Source organism: Pimephales promelas, chromosome 11 (assembly GCF_988280905.1).
Source record: "Pimephales promelas chromosome 11, fPimPro1.hap1.1, whole genome shotgun sequence".
NCBI lineage: Eukaryota > Metazoa > Chordata > Actinopteri > Cypriniformes > Leuciscidae > Pimephales > Pimephales promelas.
In genome coordinates this window covers 24,936,051-24,955,951 of record NC_142779.1, presented here as the reverse complement: position 1 = coordinate 24,955,951, position 19,901 = coordinate 24,936,051, and the positions used below count along the sequence as shown (strand labels likewise).

At 36.0% G+C, this 19,901-nt stretch overlaps 1 protein-coding gene across 3 annotated transcripts in view; it reads right to left on the bottom strand.

Moving 5' to 3' along the window:
- The window catches only part of prkg1a (protein kinase cGMP-dependent 1a), a 102,953-nt gene that overhangs the window by 21,085 nt on the left and 61,967 nt on the right, over positions 1–19,901 (bottom strand). For all 3 annotated transcript variants that reach the window (XM_039650833.2, XM_089117216.1, XM_039650832.2), the window contains 4 exons: positions 18,575–18,680; positions 13,153–13,216; positions 5,679–5,756; positions 5,499–5,593 (listed from right to left, as the gene is read on the bottom strand). In XM_039650833.2, the coding sequence (XP_039506767.2) occupies positions 5,499–5,593; positions 5,679–5,756; positions 13,153–13,216; positions 18,575–18,680 (343 nt within the window). The remainder of the gene's footprint in view (positions 1–5,498; positions 5,594–5,678; positions 5,757–13,152; positions 13,217–18,574; positions 18,681–19,901) is intronic.

Here is a 19,901-nt window from a genome sequence, read left to right as displayed (position 1 = left end):
GGTAATACCGGTATCACCGGCGGGGGCTTTTAAATCGCTAAGTTGATAACGAAAGTAAAATGCGCATTTCCGCATCATAGACTGTAAAAAAAGATGGACGACACCCCTTCGCTCTCTTCCATTGGTGAGAACCAAGGAGGGTAATCCATCAGCTGGAAGTTGAAGCCTCGCGAGAGCCGCCATTGTAGCAGAACTTCACCTGCTGTTAGCTTTGCATTGACTCCCATTCATTTTGGTGTCTCTTTGACAGCGAATAACTTAACATTTGAGGCATCCAAAGACTACATTTGTCCATTATTTATTTCTAAAGAAACATGACAATATAAAAAAAAATCCTCCATTACATCGTATCTTACGTTACGGCCCCATAGAAGCAGTTTTTGTAAAAATAGGCTAAAGATTGCATCATAACCACAGGACTTTCTATCACAGAAAACAGACATTACCGTATAGACAGGAGGAGAAGCTCGCAGGCAAACTTTTACTATGAGGCAATCGGGGGGACATGGAAGGACAACATCAAGGGAGAAGCCCATGAAAGCAACGGGACAAACATTTTCAACAAAGTTTTTGAGGAATTAGGTGACTCAGATTTGTCTTTGCACAGCTACTAGAAGATTTAGAGTCACCCAGGGTCGATCGAGATGTTTTGACTTTTCAGGGCTTGTGCAGCACGCTTTTAATGGCATTTATAACGGTGTGGAGTAGAGCGAGCATTTTCAATAAGTTGAGCTAACTGAAAAGTTAACTGAAAATGGAATCATAATCAAATTTTAAACATTGCTAGCATGAATTATCATTCTGTTAACATGTTTTAGGATGTTGCTAGCATTAACTACCATTTTGCTAACATGAATTAACACATTGCTAATGTGATATAGCAGGTTACCATGTTTTAACACTTTGTTAGCATGATTTAACATGCTGTTAACATGAATTATCACATTTCTAGCATGAATTAGTACATTGATAACATGAATTAGCATGTTTACAGCATCTCCTGAGCCAGAGCTGAGATATGCTTGGCTAGTGATAGAGTATTTAAGATTCATCCACCAAGTATCTATTAAAATTATTGTATTAAATGTTTTGACCCCCTCAATCAAAGTCTACATAACTTTTTGCAGTTGTGATCGTCCGTTTTAACGAAAATCGTGAGTCTGATCAGTTAGAAAAGAGATAGCAACCTGAGACAAAACAGCCTGTAGGTCTGACCAGAGTTTGCTGGTTGTAGCTTTAAAGCTCTCGGAGGAGATACCGTTTCAAATTATTCTCAGAAGAACAAGAGGAGGAAGGAAAAGCTTAAATAGTAGATCAGTATGTTGTGTTTGTCAAGCCAACAAAATAAGTAACAATGTATTATTAAATAAAAGTAATATATACTGTACATATAATAATAATAATAATAATAATAATAAATAATATAAACTATTCATTGTAATAAAACTGCACAAAATAATAAACCAAATTGAAGTATTTATAACAACAATGAATAATAATACTTGTGTCTGTGTGTGTGTGTGTGTGTGTGTATATATATATATATATATATTATATACACACACATATTTATACACACACACACACATATATATGAAGAGTTCAGATGCAAAAGCCTCTAAGTGCCATTTGAAATTTTCTTCTAAAATAATAATTTTTATCAAGCTTGTATATTTAAGTTCAGTAATTTCACTTAAATGGCAATGAAGATTACTTATTAATTGTCATTTAAGTGAAATTACTGAACTTAAATATACAAGCTTAATAAAAATGATCATTTTAGAAGAAAATTTCAAATGGCATTTAGAGGCTTTTGCAGCTGAACTCTTCATATATATATATATATATATATATATATATATATATATATATATAAAATTAGAAACCAGTAGATTACTAGAATTACAAGCTATTTCAACTCTGTTAAAGAATTAAGCCAGCATGCCTCAGAGTTTGCTGATTGTCCTCTTCCTCACTGTCTCTCCAGTCGCAGTCATCAGAGTCTGAATCCCACTGTGACCTCATGATGCTTTGCATTATTCACTTACTTTCTGATCTAAGCACAGCTATACTTGCACATACAGTACAGTATACCACTACAGTAGCACACTTCTATTGAGACAAACAATCACTGTGTGACATCTGTCCCATCATTGGCAGGTCTGAGCCGAAGAAGAGCTCTCACACACGACCCTCTGAAAGCAAGATGGGCTGGAGACTAAACGCTAAACATACATCTGTTCCTAGATACAATTGCAAAAATTGCCGGACACCGCACACACATACACGCTGCTGGATCCATTTCCAGTGAAACAAGCTTGCAGAGGGTGAGAATTCTTTACAACATATCGGCTCTAAAGCTGTCACAGCACAAATACACAATAACGCTACTGCAAAGGTCACAGCTGCTGCACGATATTACTGAACACAGAGGGAAATCTGTCATCATTTACTCACCCTAAATGACGTTCTGAACCCTTATGCATTTAGTTCTTCTAAGAACACACACACACACAAAAAAAAAAAAAAATGTGCAGAATGTTGAAATTGCATTTTTTTTCCCCTTAAAACTGCTATACACAACAGGACAGAAAGTACAATTCAGAAGAATAATGAAACTTACGGAATGATTTTAAATTGGTTTTGTAATTTTTTTAAGGAGTCAGACTGTCCAGATCCCTATTTATGTTTGCTGTATGGAAAAGGGAAGTTTAGAAACAGCTAAACTTGCCTTTTTGTGTTTTATAAAAATCATACTGGTTTGGAATGACTTCAGAGTATAAATAATGACAGAATTTTCCTTCATTGGGACACATCAACCTGCTTAAGGAAACACAGCCTGAAAAACCGATAAATCATAGCTGTCAAATGGGTTTGTGAACCAATCAGGTGTCAAATGATCAGAATGCACATATACACATGCACGCATGAATTTAATCCCGGCTCCAAGAGATTCCTTTATCAAATTCTGGACGCTGTTAAGTATCTCCGTAAATTTACCCACCCACATGCTGTATCCAAGGGTGCTGTGAGCTCTGACAGAAGAGCGTTTAATTGATCTCTAAGGGATCACAATGACCGCGTGCAATGTTCTGATTTCCAAAACCGTGGCCTAAATTTCACCTCCGTTCACACACTCGCAGCAAGACACCTGATACACGGCGGGGCAATATCAACACACTCTCAGGATCACCGTTTCCTAGTAACACAACCAAACGCAGGATTATAATTAGGAGTAAACATTCCCCTTAAAATAGACACCAGAAAAGAATAGAATAAAGCACAATAAGAAAAGAACAGGATTTTTAATAATTAGCATAAATAGAATAAACAGAAAGCAGCATGAATAAAATGGAAAATAGTATAGATAATAAGCATGTTAAACCAGAATTGAATAAACTGGAGCATACTAAAATAAAACTGAACTCAGAATGATTAGCAGGAACAGAATAGAAATAATAAGCCTGTTAAACCAGAATAGAATAGAATAGAATAGAAACTCCAAGAATGCATAAGAATAACTGATGATATCTGACTGGTCTATAGTCGCATACCTCCTAGTGTACTTTTGACCCTTACTCCCTGTTATTACCTTATTTTACTGTGTTCCACTATTTTTGGAAGTTAATTTCCTGCTATGGGATGCTCTAAAGCATAATTGGTCATAACCTTTAAAAAACTGATAAATATCAAAAATATTTATATAACGTTTAGATTCGCCAAGCCCACCATAACAGGAAATCAAAATCTTTTTTCGAAGGTCATTTTTACGCATTAAGCAGTTAAATTAGGAATGTAGTCATGGATCTAGAAAGCTCCATGGTAGAAAACACTAGATTCTGCATAATATTCCTGAATTAGCCTGTTCTCAGTCAGTCGTAAGAGTGTGAGAAAACAGAGCCTTTAAATAATATGTAAATGTAATGTCATTTTTGCAAGTGCAGCAACTCAAAACAGTGTAATACTTTTTTTCAATTCCATTAATGCTTCTTGTCAGCCACCACAAGATGTCACCACATCCTTTAAAAACGAATGGGGTGAAAGAATCTCACAAGAACCTGTCCAGTTCACATTTCACTGAATGATCCAAATAAACAAATAAATACAATTTTTGTAATTACCCTTATTCTCAATAGTGATATTTATCCAGTTCTCACCACTGTAATACACTACACTGTAATTATTTTTTTAATAATCTATAAATAAAATAGAAACTAATATCTTGTTTTAATAAAGAAAATTATATTTTCTGCATTACAGTGCATTACTACGGAGGCATATTGCTACGGAGGGGTATTGCATTCACTTGAAGAAAAAAATCTACTCTGTTTATTTTTTCATGAGAAAAAAAATTGCTCTGTTTTTCTGAATTAATGAGTTAATTTTTCATGAGAGAATTTTTTTTTGCTCCGTTTTTCTGAATTAATGAGTTAATTTTTCATGAGAAAAAAATTTTTTACTCTGTTTTTCTGAATTAATGAGTTAATTTTTCATGAGAAAAATGTTTTTGCTCTGTTTTTCTGAATTAATGAGTTAATTTTTCATGAGAAAAATTTTTTTTGCTCTGTTTTTCTGAATTAATGAGTTAATTTTTCATGAGAAAACATTTTTTTGCTCTGTTTTTCTGAATTAATGAGTTAATTTTTCATGAGAAAAAATTTTTTTGCTCTGTTTTTCTGAATTAATGAGTTAATTTTTCATGAGAAAAATATTTTTTTGCTCTGTTTTTCTGAATTAACGAGTTAATTTTTCATGAGAAATTTTTTTTGCTCTTTTTTTCTGAATTAATGAGTTAATTTTTCATGAGAAAAAAACTTTTTGCTCTGTTTTTCTGAATTAATGAGTTAATTTTTCATGAGAAAAATTGTTTTGCTCTGTTTTCTGAATTAATGAGTTAATTTTTCGTGAGAAAAAAAAGTTTTTGCTCAGTTTTTTTTCTGAATTAACTCGTTAATTCAGAAAAACAGAGCAAAAAAAAAAAAATTCCATGAAAAATTTAATCGTTAATTCAGAAAAACAGAGCAAAAAAAAATAAAAAATCCATGAAAAATTAACTCATTAATTCAGAAAAACAGAGCAAAATATTTTTTTTCTCATGAAAAATTAACTCATTAATTCAGAAAAACAGAGCAAAAAAAAAAAATTCCATGAAAAATTAACTCGTTAATTCAGAAAAACAGAGCAGAAACTTTTTTTCTCATGAAAAATTAACTCATTAATTCAGAAAAACAGAGCAATTTTTTTTTCTCATGAAAAATTAACTCGTTAATTCAGAAAAACAGAGTAGATTTTTTTTTCTTCAAGTGAATGCAATACGCCTCCGTACATTACAGAATTTGAATGGTATAAATGTTAATTTAAGCAATATATATTTCTCATGGATTTGCGTGGACACTGAACATGTTCTTTGCAGGTTTTGAGAGATTTGCATAATGACCTTCCTGTTTTCAGTTCAAGTTTTGTATTGTATCTGACAGTAATATACAGTGCAATCTCACCCTTGTAGGGCTTTTTCCCCAAATGAGTCTCCTTTCCCCATTGAGCGCAAGTAGACGGGTTCCTGACCCGGACTTTCCTCTCGAGTCATCGTCACCTGGACGGGAGTGAAAGGAAGAGATATTAACATGGGTTCATCTTCACAGCATCACTGCTTGCACTTTGCACTAAAATAGACTTGCCTTTCCTTTACTGATAATGAAGAATGTGTCTCCTCTTGCCCCCTGGCGAATGATGTAGTCGCCATTCCCATAGTGTGTCTATAAGACAAAGAAAATTGGTTTGAGGATGTGGAAAAAGACGATGGAAAAAACACAGCTATTTTTTTTTTTTATGAAGCGGGTAAGAATAGAGGATGTGCAGACATAAGACCCAAAAGGTTTCTAAACAGAAAAGAGGCAACAGAACATCTCTCTGACCCTCAGTTTGCTCTCTATGCCCTTGACCTCCAGACACATCAGGCTGAAATCAGATATGGCCAGCAGAAAGGAAACTGAAGCCCAGAAAGACTGACACAAGCAAACACTTTGTTCCAATATTACCTAGAGTCTGACCTCCAACAAAACACCCACATATACACTGGCAGTGATAAGAGACAGGTTTTTGACTTATTATCCAGATTAAAATGAAAGAAAAAAGAAAACCAATACCCCTATATATATATATATATATATATATAAATATATATATATATATATATATATATATATATATATATATATATATATATATATATTATTTTGTATTATGTCCTTTTCATGAATGTCGAAACTGGCAGATTTTGCTGCATTAATGCACTTTCAGCTTTAATGTCTTAAATTCTCCATGTTTTAAATTACAGTGGTCCTAAAAGTATTGCATAATATAACATTCCACTAGCATTAGAGAACCAGAAAGAAATGATTTTTGTCTTCAAATTTCTCATTTTATCATTTAATAACTTTTTTGCTTGAGTGTGCCTTTATTTGATGCAACTTTGTTTGATGTTCATGCATTTTGAGTGTAGTTTAAGTGCCACTGTAGCTAGACCGTTTGAGATGAGTGCTTTCCATTGAGAAGTATTCATTTAAGTCAGTGTGAATATTCAGTAAGATGCAGATATGGCTGGACTCTAAATTGAGGCAGCTACACATAATTTGATGCAATTCCAACTTTAATTGCACATATAAAGTGACAACCAAGGAAAGGAGGACAGATTCCATCCATGTGGCCAGACTTATATTCCACAAAGCATTTAAGTTAAAAAACCTTAAACAAATTTCAGTTTCCAATTTAAGGTCAATTATTAGATAAAGTGACTCCTTTCACTCTAGCTGACACTTTTTTTTTTTTTTTTTACAAATCACGTCACACACTGGAATGAGAGTTTGACCTGCTGATACTCACAGAGATCCCATGATTGACAGGTTAGTCATTTTAATGACACAGAGCTCACAGTGCCAATAGAGTGCCGAAGTGATGACGTCACTTTGTAGGACAACTCGGAAGCTAGCGGTGCATGGGTTCCCTCGGTTGAAAAGCAATGCATTTTCCCCATAGACTTTTGGAAAATCGCAAAAAATAAGATCTGTTTAACAAAGGGTTGTGACCCTTACACGTTTTGTCTAGCAAGATCATCTTTACAAGTTAATCCAAAATTTATACATTTTGAAGCCTATATTTTAAAAAACACAATCAGACACAATGAAGTTTAAAAAACCACAAGCAGGTTATAAATGTGTGTTCTATGTCATAGATCAAAATGTGAAAATATTTAGAGACTTTGTTCACCACAGACCTTATTTCAGGCGATTTAGCAAAAAACCCATTCAAAAATCCCATAGGCTTTAGAGCGAGGGAACCGTAATGCTAAAATGCTAATTCACTTCCGCGTTTTGGCCTACAGAGTGACGTCGTAACTTCGGCACTCTATAGACCATTTTGCAAGATGTAAACAACACTGGTCCAGAAACACTTTCTGTTTCAGTTTGTAACTGTTTTCTTTATTTCACATGTAAAGAAAACATCTTAAAGATGTTTGTTTAACTTTTTGATTCAGTTTTATATATTCTGTTGGTTGTATTTTATCCCAGCTTTTATGTAGTGTTAACAAACTGAATTAGGAAGTGCTTCTGGACCAGTGTTGTTTACATCTTGCAAAATGGTCTATAGATACTTTCATTGTTTGATGCTACTTCCACACGTGCTCTTCTGTTGTTGTTTTGTTAATGAACATAAACGATTAACATTATGAACAATGAACAAATGGGTCGAGGTTTGTCTGAAGTTTGTCCGTGCTGGTACATGCTTTAAATACATATTTCCGTTGCTAGAAATACATCTTTCGCCATTGAAGGCCATTTAAAAGTTATTCCAGTTTGTATCTCAGAATTCTGACCTTTTTTTTCTTGCAATTGCGAGTTTACATTTCACAATTCAGAATTGCACAATATAAACTTGTGCAATTATAAGTTATAAAGTTAGAATTGTAAGATAAATACGCCATAAATATAAAAACATTAGCAAGGACTGTTGTTATCGTTAACTATAACTGTTAATTATTGTTTTAGGTAATTGAAATAAAGCTGAAATAAATTAAATATAAATATCAGTTGAAAAACTTAAACTTTAATGAAAATTAGAAGTATTGCTTGGCAAACTAACTGAAATAAATATGTTTCATTTGAAGTATTAACATAACTAAAACAATAATAAAAAAAGACAAAATCACATAAAATTACTAACACGTAAACAAAGTAAAATGATGACTAGAAATATAAAAATAAAATCTAAAACTACTAATTAATAGGTCTACTAGAATAATACTGGCAAGTGACAATGAATATTCCGTAATAGTATAAGTATATACTATACTTACATATAATTATAAGTATAGTAATATTATATCCGTAATAATAATATACCAAAATAGTATAATATTGTATATATAATTAATAAAAACTAAAACTAAAATAATAATACATATAGCAAGCAACATAAAAACAGTGAACATCCCCTTTTATCAGATGTTTCCCCAGTGACCAACATTATAATGGGCAAGTCTGAAAATAATCTTTGTTCTCTCCTTTTTTTATCCTGCAGATGTATCATGGTCGCTGTCTAAACAGCACAAATCTGAGGGTGTCTATATTAGACCTATTACACATATATGTAATTAATTATAAGAGCCAAACCAATGTCTACGTGTTGTTGTGTTATTGTTGTGCTTTGTGCATTATCACAAAAGGCAGACCAGAGCGACTGCAAGATTATCAACAAATCCTCACAGAATGGAAACCGAAAACCTTTCACCCCTAAACAAAAGGAAACTGTGAATGATAGACTGACTGATGACTAAGACATTCACAATGTTTACGGCTCATCTTTTCACACTATTATTGGATAAAAACATCGATTTTTCTCTTTTGATGCTTAGTGCAAAGTCAGTGGACCTCCGAGAATAGGTTATTCTTCATCTTATACAGAGAGTAAACAACTTCATGATTCACTCTACTCCAACTTATTGAACCACTAAAAAGACAGAAAAAAAAAAAGTTAGGGAAATGCTACGGAAGCCCTGAACCGCAACCTAAAAAAAAAAAAAAAGTTAGTAAAAAAAAAAAAAATCTTAAAAAAAAAAATCTAGCATTTCGAGATTAAAGTCGAAATGTTTCGAGATTAAAGTCGAAATGTTTCGAGATTGAAGTCGAAATGTTTCAAGATTAAAGTCGAAATGTTGTGCATTCATAACAGTGGCTCAGAGCGCAACCACGGCGCGTGTGTGTGTGTGTGTGTGTGAAGTCGAACTGCCATGGATAAACACAAAATAGTAGCTTTTTTACTTTTATCTGGGCTTTCAACAAAATTCTACACGTCACACGTGCTAGTGGCAGTGTTTCTGAGGTGTTTTCGTGATCGTCTAGTCAACACTATCTGGGTCGAGAACACAACAGTAACTGTTCGGTCACCCTCTTCACCGTAAATACGCTCTGGATACATTTTAAGTGCATCATTCTGTATCCAATCATTTGGCCGGATCCTGCGATTTCCTAAGATTTAATAACCACTTATGGTTGAGGAGAGATTCTCTGATATGATTGGAAAGCACTTTGAGTGTAGGCATATATGAAAGCGCTATATAAATGCCCTATTCATTCATTCATAAAGCTGGATTTCTCCATCCAGTCTGAAAAGTGTTTTCCGGGTTGGTTTTCCTATAGGCTAAAGTCTATTCCGGCGCAGTATATTTTATAACGTCCTATAATGGTAGCCTAATGCTGGTAGATTGGCACCTGTTGAATTTCCTTTGATGAAACAAAACACACACACACACACACACACACACACAGTGTGAAACTCGCTATTGGCCATTATGAATGCCTGTGTGTGTGTGGCAATGTGAGACAATGGCAAGCAAACACGCGCAGCTTCTACGAAAGACTGTATTCTCGTACTCTCGTCTCTCGAAATGTTTCGACTTTAAAGCCACAATATGTATTTTTTCTGCATTAAAAATAGCACAAATAATTGTATCTATGTTATATATTTCTGTTAGATGTGTACTTACATTATCCCGACAGTTTCCACCAAATTTCAAATACGGAGAAATTTATAGTTTAATTCGAAGACACGGGACGTTTCTTTATTTCCGTTTCGTCGCCCGTCTATGACGTCATATAACCTTTGACTCCTCTATTTTCTCTAACTTCCTTGCGGAACCCGGCGAAACCGCCAAACACAAAGGGGAACACTGGACTACCGCCAATAAAGCAAAGAAAATGACGAAGAAAAAAAAATAGTACTTATTTTTATGTGTGTAAATCACGTGCCCGCTCACGAGCGCTCACTCTTAACAGACACACTGTCCCCGGTGCTAAAGCGCTCGCCGTTCACAGTAACCGTGTCGTCTCATTCAAAACAGCCAACTGTTGCTGTTAGCGAGCCGCGCACATTGAATACTCATTATGAGTCAGGCTGCGAATGTACGTGCCCGCTTCAGCGCGCTCATGCTTACTAAATAAACGCCTCACCTCCGGCGCCGCGCACTCACTATATTCCCTTTAGCCTTTAGCACATAGTGGATGAATAACGCAAACCCAGTCAAACGTTAGACTGCAGTATCTTATGTGCTTTATAATCCGGTGCGCCCTATATATGAAAAATGTTCTAAAATAGGTCATTCATTGAAGTAGTAATATTAATATTTATATTCGTCTGTATTATAGTTATGGACCACGATTACGCTTTGCCTGCACGTTCTGCTGCTACAGCCAGCTCATTAGCTAAAGCTCAAACGTACCTGAAAAATATGACCCGAGAAGGGTTTGGGACAGGAGAAGCATGACACAGGTAAACATTGGGGTTGTATTTAAAGCTTCTTGACAAGCTAAATCTACAGAGAGATGCCGTATATCCGTATATCCCTCCTCTTATCCTTGGGGTCAATTTGACCCCATTCAATGTTTAACGTCTGTAAAAACATAATTTATTTTTTATTTTTTTGCTTCAAATTGAATGACTTTTCCTAATTTAATGGGGACAACTCTGTAAACATAAAATTAACCTGCTAATATTTTTTTCAAAGTCCTGTACAAATTTTGTAGCATCGGTGTTCCTTGGGGTCAATTTGACCCCAGGCTCTTTTAGTTGTATAATAAAACAGAAGAAATATTAAAATTTCACACACATTTGTTTTGGTTGTTATATTGAGGTCATTATAACATGTTATAATTTGAATTTATAATGTTCATTGTAATTTTACATATTCAATGTCATTTTCAAAAAACGTCCCTCTGTTTTAGGGCTCTAACCAAACATAACCATATCTGTAATATTGCGAGAACTACTAGTAGTTCACATGACATGTGACATAATTCTCAAGATAACTAATAATTCTTTCCTGTGTATTGGGGAGGGGAAAACATCATTTTTGTGAGAAATTTGATGTTTCCCATGCCATGGGGGAGGAGAAAACATAATTTTTGTGAGATTGACCCCAAACATAACTCGTGTTACTATCCTTGATAAAATAAATAGTTTTTCTTTCCAAATGTCATAGATTGCATAAATCTATACTTAGAAACATTATAAAACAAATAAAACCCCAGATGTATTTATACTTTTCCAATTTTAGGTCAAATCAGTAAGATTTTATGTTGATTTGTAAATTTGTCCATAGTCGTGCAATGGGTATTCTGGATGTATAAGGGGTTAGGTGGGGTTAGGTGGGGTGGGGAGGGGGGTGGTGGGTGGATGTCAACTTAAAACGTTACTTAAGTAATCAACAAAGACATACATTAACTGAGACAAACCTTTGTAAAAAAAATAAACATATTGTGGAGGTTTAAATTACTGGGGTCAAATTGACCCCAGAGGGTAAAAAGTGTTATCAGATTTGAGGATAACAGGAGGGATATTTTGTGAAACGATGATGTCATGAGCTGAGCTGGTTGTCATTGACAGCGACAACAACTCCCGTGAGCCCACGCTCTTTCCCGACGTCATCAAAGTACGTCTTTTGTTATTATTTTAAACGAGTGACCCCTGGTGGCCAAAAATCGCATACTGTACGTTTAATCTCGAAATATTTCGACTTTAATCTCGAAATATTTCGATTTTATTCTCGAAATGTTTCGACTTTAATCTCGAAATGTTTCGACTTTAATCTCGAAATGCTAGATTTTTTTTTTTTTTTTTACAGATTTTTTTTTTTTTTTTTTTTTAGGTTGCAGTTCAGGGCTTCCGTAAAATGCTCCCTAAATTATTGATGAAATAAATGAAGAGGTTTAACAACACATCAGGTGTTTAAAACACATCAGGTGTTTTCTTAAAGTGTGTAATTTCTCCAGTGTTAAAATACTTTAATATCCTTGACAGCACATAGCAGGTTAAAGGCAGAAACAGAGGATGAACTCAGGTGTGGTGTTTAACTGAATGAGATTGTGATCAAATGAGTGAATAGGTGAACACAGAATACACTTGGCTTGAAAATTAACTGATGTTCAATTCTTGAATGATTTCTTATTCTTAGCATGTAACCGTCCGTCCAGACGGGTTATTAAACCAAAGAAATGAAGGACTCACCCCTCAGGCAGAGTTAGAAGACTCATTCGGTTCTTTTTGAGTCGGATCTTTTTTTTATTCGTTCAGGTCATTCAAACCTATTCTTTGTTTCAATAATCAGTTTGCTTTTTGTAAAACATTTTGTTTTTGAGGAATCTTATGAACATCTAGCTCAACCAACAGCATAGGATGATTTAGAAAAAGTAATAAATTATTTTAAAAATTTGATTTACTATTGTTTTACTATTAAATAATGTTAAAACTAATCCTGTAATATTAATGTTAAAACAATAGCCTACTATCACGCTATCATTATATTAATGTATTTATTTATAGATTGATTTATCTGAGGTGCTGGAACTCAGCTCCAGCCTACTTTAACCCCTGGAGCTTGTCGACTAGTCACTGATCATGGCCTATTAGAGGGTGCAATACTAGGGTATACGAGGGTACAAATCCAAGTTATTTTGATAACTTTTTGCCACTACCATCCCTAGCTGCTGTGTGCCCATTTTGTTGAAGATCGGAGTTTAAAAAAGCAGCTTGATGGAAAAATGTTGGCGGAGATACACATTTTGTGCGTGTGTGTGTGTGTGTTTCTTAAAGATATCTTACCTCCTCAAGGACATCAGCCAGCTTGCTCAATATTTCTTCTGAAAGACCCCGGAACGTCAGGACACTGTCAGTAAGAGACAACTTGTGTCATTATGTTGTAAAAAGAAACAATCATCTGTAAATGTGTGATGGAAGAAATCCTTTTATAAGGCTGAAGGGTCTTTTGGTCTTTGTTAATATTATGTAACTTTAGTGTTTATTTCTTCAAAATAACACAAATATTGAATATACTGAATATCACTGGGTACATTTCTTATCTGCCCTGAGACGGTTCAAACAGGTGGTTGAAATAAACCCAGAGTTGCTCTCTGCCTCGGAAACAACAATATCCCTCAATCACTATAATACAACATTTCTAAACATATCTGGTCATGTGTTGTGTAATGGAGGAGAAGGTTTGTGTCTGGCTAATTTGTATACGCTGAGCTCATTAGCCAAAAAGCCGAGGCATTATCTAGGTTATGTAATAACAGCTGTAATTTATCTAAATCTAAATGAATCATGTTTAGCATGAGATGGCAGGAGAGGCCGCCTGATCGTAGATTGTCTCTAATGAGATCTGTGCATCTTTGTCTTGTTGCATTAGCAAAAGCACACACGTTTACAGGGATGGGCTGCATCTATGTTTCACTGCTGTGTGTCATGAGATGATCATACATCAATAACAGCTTGCATAAATATTTCACGTGCCATAAAAAATTCAACGGGACATTAAAGTCTCATATTACAGTTTAGCATAAGCCCGCAGAAGAGAAATCTAAAGGTTTTATGGACAGGCCATTCTGAGTAAACATTTGTGTCTTAAAATTATAGGATTTTATATTCTTTGTCATTTCATTTCAAAAGGTTGCTGATGAACTTTCAAGATAATCCTATTTGCACATCTGAGATTCAAAGTATCATGGCTGCAACCATAATAAGAAATTTGGGAAGCAGCATAGGGGGATATGTGTGTAGTGATATGAATGTGTGTAGTATGACTGTATCCCGGATGTAGTATCTGTGAAATGCTGTCATGATCACGTGACCTATAGCATCAGTTGCGTCGGTTTACTGCCATTCACAAATCCTGTACCGTGGCCTCATGGGAGAATGTATTCAAAGTAAGTAGGACATCCTGGTACTTTTTGACTACTTTTTGAGTGTGAACTCAACACTGCATCTTGGATTAAAGCTATAGACCTTAAGTAGCCCCAACCCTTTTCAGCATTGCGCTCGTTGTCTTTTGACTTCCGGTCTGTATTTTCACAGCGATTTTGCATAGTATGAATGAACTGCTCATAAAAAAATTCCCAGTCAACATTTGTTAAGACATTTGCTTTACAATGCTCACGATAAACATTAAAATTCTCATGATAAACATTACAATGCTCATGATAACTTTTGTTAACTCTACAATAAGTAAATCCACTTCACCAGCTAATTACTCCTCGACAGCGATGCCATAGAAATATACAGAGCGACCGCAAAAACGGATGTTCAAAGAAAATATTCTAAAGACGACGGCACCCACGTTTCTCTGGTGCATAAGGTCTATAGGGAACGCCATCAGCATGACTGGTGTCTGAAGCACATGTACACGCACCAATAAACCAATGGCCGACTGGCATTATCTCCCTTTCTGATGGCCCATACTAGGGGCCAATCCCAATTCTACCCCTTACCCCTTCACTTTCCCCTAGCCCTACCCCTTCGCCTTCCCCTTGACCCTTGAAACAGAGTGGCAATGCGTAGGGGTGAAAATATTCCCCTAAGAAATGGGACACCACTACGCCTCCGTTAAACATCATTATAAGTCGTCGCTAGCGCCTACGTCACAAGAGATGCGCTGATGTTTATCACAACTTCCAAGATGCCGTCGACAGCTGCACTTATCTCAGTCGCGTGGGTTACTGCTATTTTCTTGCATTTATCTTGTGAAGTTCGCAGGAAACAACGGAGACGACGAAAATATGTTGCGGGACTATCATTAGCAAACTACAGTAATTTTAGCGATTTTTTTACAAACGTTTCTGTGAAGAAACTGACCGTAAAGATGAACACAATATTGAATGTAACTTAAAGCAAATCATTATTTGTCGTTACAATACTTATTAAAGCCACAAATACTTAAATTTATGGGTCTCCTTTGTCGCTTGGGCAGCCAGCCTGGGTTAGCAGTGACACTTCTCATACCCCTTCGTTTGAAGTGTGCTCCCGAAAAATCTTCGTTTGAAGGGCTATCTGGCCCTTCCCCCTAGCCCTCCCCCTCCAACCAAAAGAGAATTGGGACAACCCTACCCCTTCACATGGACGCGCAAAACGGAGGGGAAGGGGAAAGTGAAGGGGTGAGGGGTAGAATTGGGATTGGCCCTAGGTGAACGAACTAGATGGGCAGTATTTTCCCTCCCCAACTACCGTTGGGTCTTTAAGTAGGGATAGCAGGTCTAATAAGTAGAGGAAGTTCGCCTGTGGGCTGCCTCCTTGTTTTCTGTCTCTCACTATTCATCACAATGGCCATTACTCAGGTAACCTCTTTGTGGTTAATACAAAACGAACTAAAAACGGTAGGGCATTACATCCCCTCTATTTTGTTTGCTTACCCTTCCCTGTTGGGTCTATAAACAGGGGTGCTCATTCCATTAGAGGAGTGGGTCTTTAGACACATCTTGCTGACCTTATTTTCCCAATATGGCAATGCTAACAAATTAAGGAAGTTCACCTAGGGGGCGTATTCACCTTGGGGGTATTACAGCTGTACCATGTAGCAGCTGCTTTTTACAAGATTATCAGGTAAACGAATTGTAACGTGTGCAAAAGTGCACAACCACCCGAGTATTCGAACTCGCCCAGTGTACGCCCACATTTAGTAGAGCTACAGTTTCCAGAGGGGTTGAGTTTATTGCAAGAATCTGTTGTATTTAAAAATATGTTCCATTCTTATACTACAGCCTTTTGTATGAGAATCAAGGTTGCATCTCCCCCAGAGGTAGTGTTAATGGCCAAGGTCGCAGTTAAAAAATTCATTTCAGCTCTAATGAAATTTCAATCATTCCCTGATTCCTGACGTCAATGGTGATAATTCAGCCAGGACATGCTAATTAGCTACCATTCAGTTCAAAAACAATATATGTATATATATATATATATATATTAGGGCTGTCAGTCAGTTTAACACGTTATTAACGGTGTTAACGCAAACCCATTTTAACGGCGTTAATTTTTTTATCGCACGATTAACAGTCTTTTTGTCCTAGGAAACTTTGTCGTTTTTTCACATGCTTTTGCAACAGGACGCGGCATGCGTCCTGATCCATCTCGGCGTCTCGCGCTTGTCATCCACTCAAAGCCGGCTCGCAAGCCCAAACGTGTGTTTGCGGCGTGCCTGTTGTTTTGTTTCCGTTCTAGCTAGATCCGCTTGTGCTTTGGTCGAAGTAGCAACAAAACGAGGACGTTTTGTGCCACACACACTCGTTTCGGCTTGCGAGCCGGCCAAATAGTAACGTTACGTTTTGAGTGGATGACGAGCGCGAGACGCCGAAATGGATGCCCTTAGAAGATTCTGAATGGAAATTTTACTTTTAAAAAGTTGCCAAATTGTCCCATTGACAAGATCAAGTGATCTGTGTGTTTTGTCTTTGTGAACTGAGCGATCATCATCGCAGCACGTCCAGTCTGAAACACCACTTGATGATGACCAAGCAAACACACACAGATGATGCGAATTCTCCACCCCCTCGTCAATATCAGGACCTCATCAGTAGGGGTGTAACGGTACATGTATTCGTATTGAACCGTTTCGGTTCGAGGCTTCCGGTTCGGTACGCATACAAACCGAACGATTGCTTGGACCATTTTTCCTGCCGTCAAAATTCGTGCTGACGCGGCCAACACAACGTTGCGCAACATCAAATGGCAATAATGAAAGCAGAACGAAACTGCGCTACTCGTTATGTGCTTCACGGATCGTTTATCAGTTCGGACCAGCAACATCTGTGCAGCGCGAGCCGATCTCGATCAAGCAACACTGTTACTACACAGCGCTAAGAGATCCGGTAAAGAACACATTTGAATTCGCCACTGAGGTAATAACATCGCTGCGAGATCTAGTGAGAAGCATTCACATTTCTCCGTTATTAGCCGTAGATCTCTATTAGATCAAACAGCACTGTCATGGAAACCAGGAGAAACATTGTGCCGTGAATGAACTAGTAATACTTTCGTCCACAGACCAGCAACATTCACCATGGATTTAATATAGTAACACTAACTGGAACCAGTTTGGCTGGAATGGTGAAATGCTTTCAAGTACTTCACACATCTTTTTCCAGCACTTCAAAATTCAAATATTATATAAATAAATATATATTTAAATGTTATTTTTACTGCGATGACCAAAACATTATTTGTTCATCCTTCAAAGATGACCCCCATTTATAAACCTGAAAGTTTCAAGATCTAGGAAAACTCACACTTATTTAAAAATATTTTTTCTTTAAACAAATAGGAAATTTCTCTGGCATTTCTTTCTTTTTGCTGTATCGAAAACGTACCGAACCGTGACTTTAAAACCTAGGTACGTACCGAACCGTGATTTTTGTGTACCGTTACACCCCTACTCATCAGTATTTCTTTCACCCTTTTATTGATAGACAGTGTTACATTGTGTGAGAGATTATTTATATATGTTAGTGTGAAATTGAGCACTAGGTTATTCCAATGTTATTCCAATGTTAATCAATAAGCTAATAATAATAATAATTAAAAAAAAACATTTTCACTAAACAAGCCAAATCACTTTTCCATGTTGATAAGAGCATTAAAATGAGAAAAAAATAATGCAACAAAAAGAAATCAAAAGACATTTAGAATAGATAAAAATGTGCGATTAATTGTGAAAATGTGAGTTAACTATGACATTAATGCGATTAATCGCGATTAAATATTTTAATCGTTTGACAGCACTAATATATATATATATATATATATATACGTTATTATATATATATATACTGTATATATGTCTATATAATTACACACACACACACACACACATTCCTATATTTTGCATTCCGAACTAAACAGAGATAACTCTATCAACTAATCCAAGTATTTAGTATCAGGTTAAGAAGCCAGTAGTAAATAGCCAAGTAGTAAATCATGGGATCACACACACAATGTTACTTACATGAGCCTGGATTAGCTCAAGACTAATGAAACCTACATTTACTTCAATTCTATGTTCTGCCTCAGTGTCTTTAAAGTCTTTGATGAAGACTTCTTTCATCTAGTTTGGCTCAGGAGCCTAACAATGCAGAATTGAGAATTCTGTCTTTAATATGTAAAATATACCCCATGTTCTCTTCTCTGGGTGCCATTATGCAAATTAAGATGTCAGATGATAAAGAAAGAGATGCACTTCCTTGACAAGACAGCTGCTCACCTTTTCAATAACTCCATGTATTCTGCATGTTTGATGAGTCCTGTCCTCATCATGATGGTCTGGAAGCACTGTCTGTCGATGGCCCATAACTTCACACTGGTCACGGCTGAAACACACACCAGAAAACACAGCATCAGTTTGTGAACGTAACCATCATCAGCACCAAAAGCTTTTCTCACAATATAAACATGAAATTAGACGTTTAATTGCCATACAAGTAATTCTGATTACCGATTTAATTGTCTGTTCTGTTCATGGTACTTACAGTGTACGCTCAATATAAACAGAGCATCAGAAGTCATCTTTATGTAAAAAATAATTGACAATGGGCCGTTGAAGTAATCCGGCCACGATGTAAAGCAAAGTGTCTTTGTGGGTTTTGGCTCATTTTCTGTTGTGGGCTGTAAGGAACTTTTGAAATAACTGAAATCATTTGGTGAACTGTAATGTGGTCAAGACCTACCTGGAACTACTTTAGCTGTGCATTTACTGGAAAATGGTTGCACGCCTTAGAACGTTCGTCAACTAATCACAATCAAGCACTCGGCTCTGATCGGTATTATCATATTTAACTCGCATACACATGAATACTAATATTTGTATATAATATTTGTAATATAAGCACTAAAATATGTATACATGATTTAATTGGTCCGTTTTAAAATGATTATGCAATATGTATTATTATTATTATTATTAAAAGATTAATCATATAAGTAAATAAATCAAGTTCAACTTATTCACAATGCATGGGTAAGTAATCTGTGCAGTATATTTGGCTCAAAATCAGTGACAACCTTAAACTTCAGCACATAAATTACACTAAATACAACAAACATTATACTGCTGAATCCAAACCATAATGATAAACAGCATTAAATGACTAAATATTTAAAAATAGCGCAGCATAGACTGAGTCCACACTTTTGATGACGAAATATCCAACAAAGGAGGATTGCTGGGGCTGAAGGGATTGATTATTGCTTCTTGGTCTAATGAACTCTGACCCCTGCAGGACTGTGCACTTCTTTAAGACACTCAAGTGAGTTAAGATGGATTAACAGCTGTCAAGTGAAACAAAAACTACTATATGATATTAGAAAACTTCAAGGATATATTGAACCCATCCATTTTCTTCCACTTATCCGGGGCTGGGTCGCGGGGGTAGCAGTCTAAGCAGAGATGCCCAGACTTCCCTCTCCCTACCTAGACACTTCCGAGTGGACACCGAGGTGTTCCCAGGCTAGCCAGGAGACATATAAATCTATGCTAACTTGAAGCTATCCTACTATGCTGCTAACTAACTAACTAACTAGGCTACACAAAA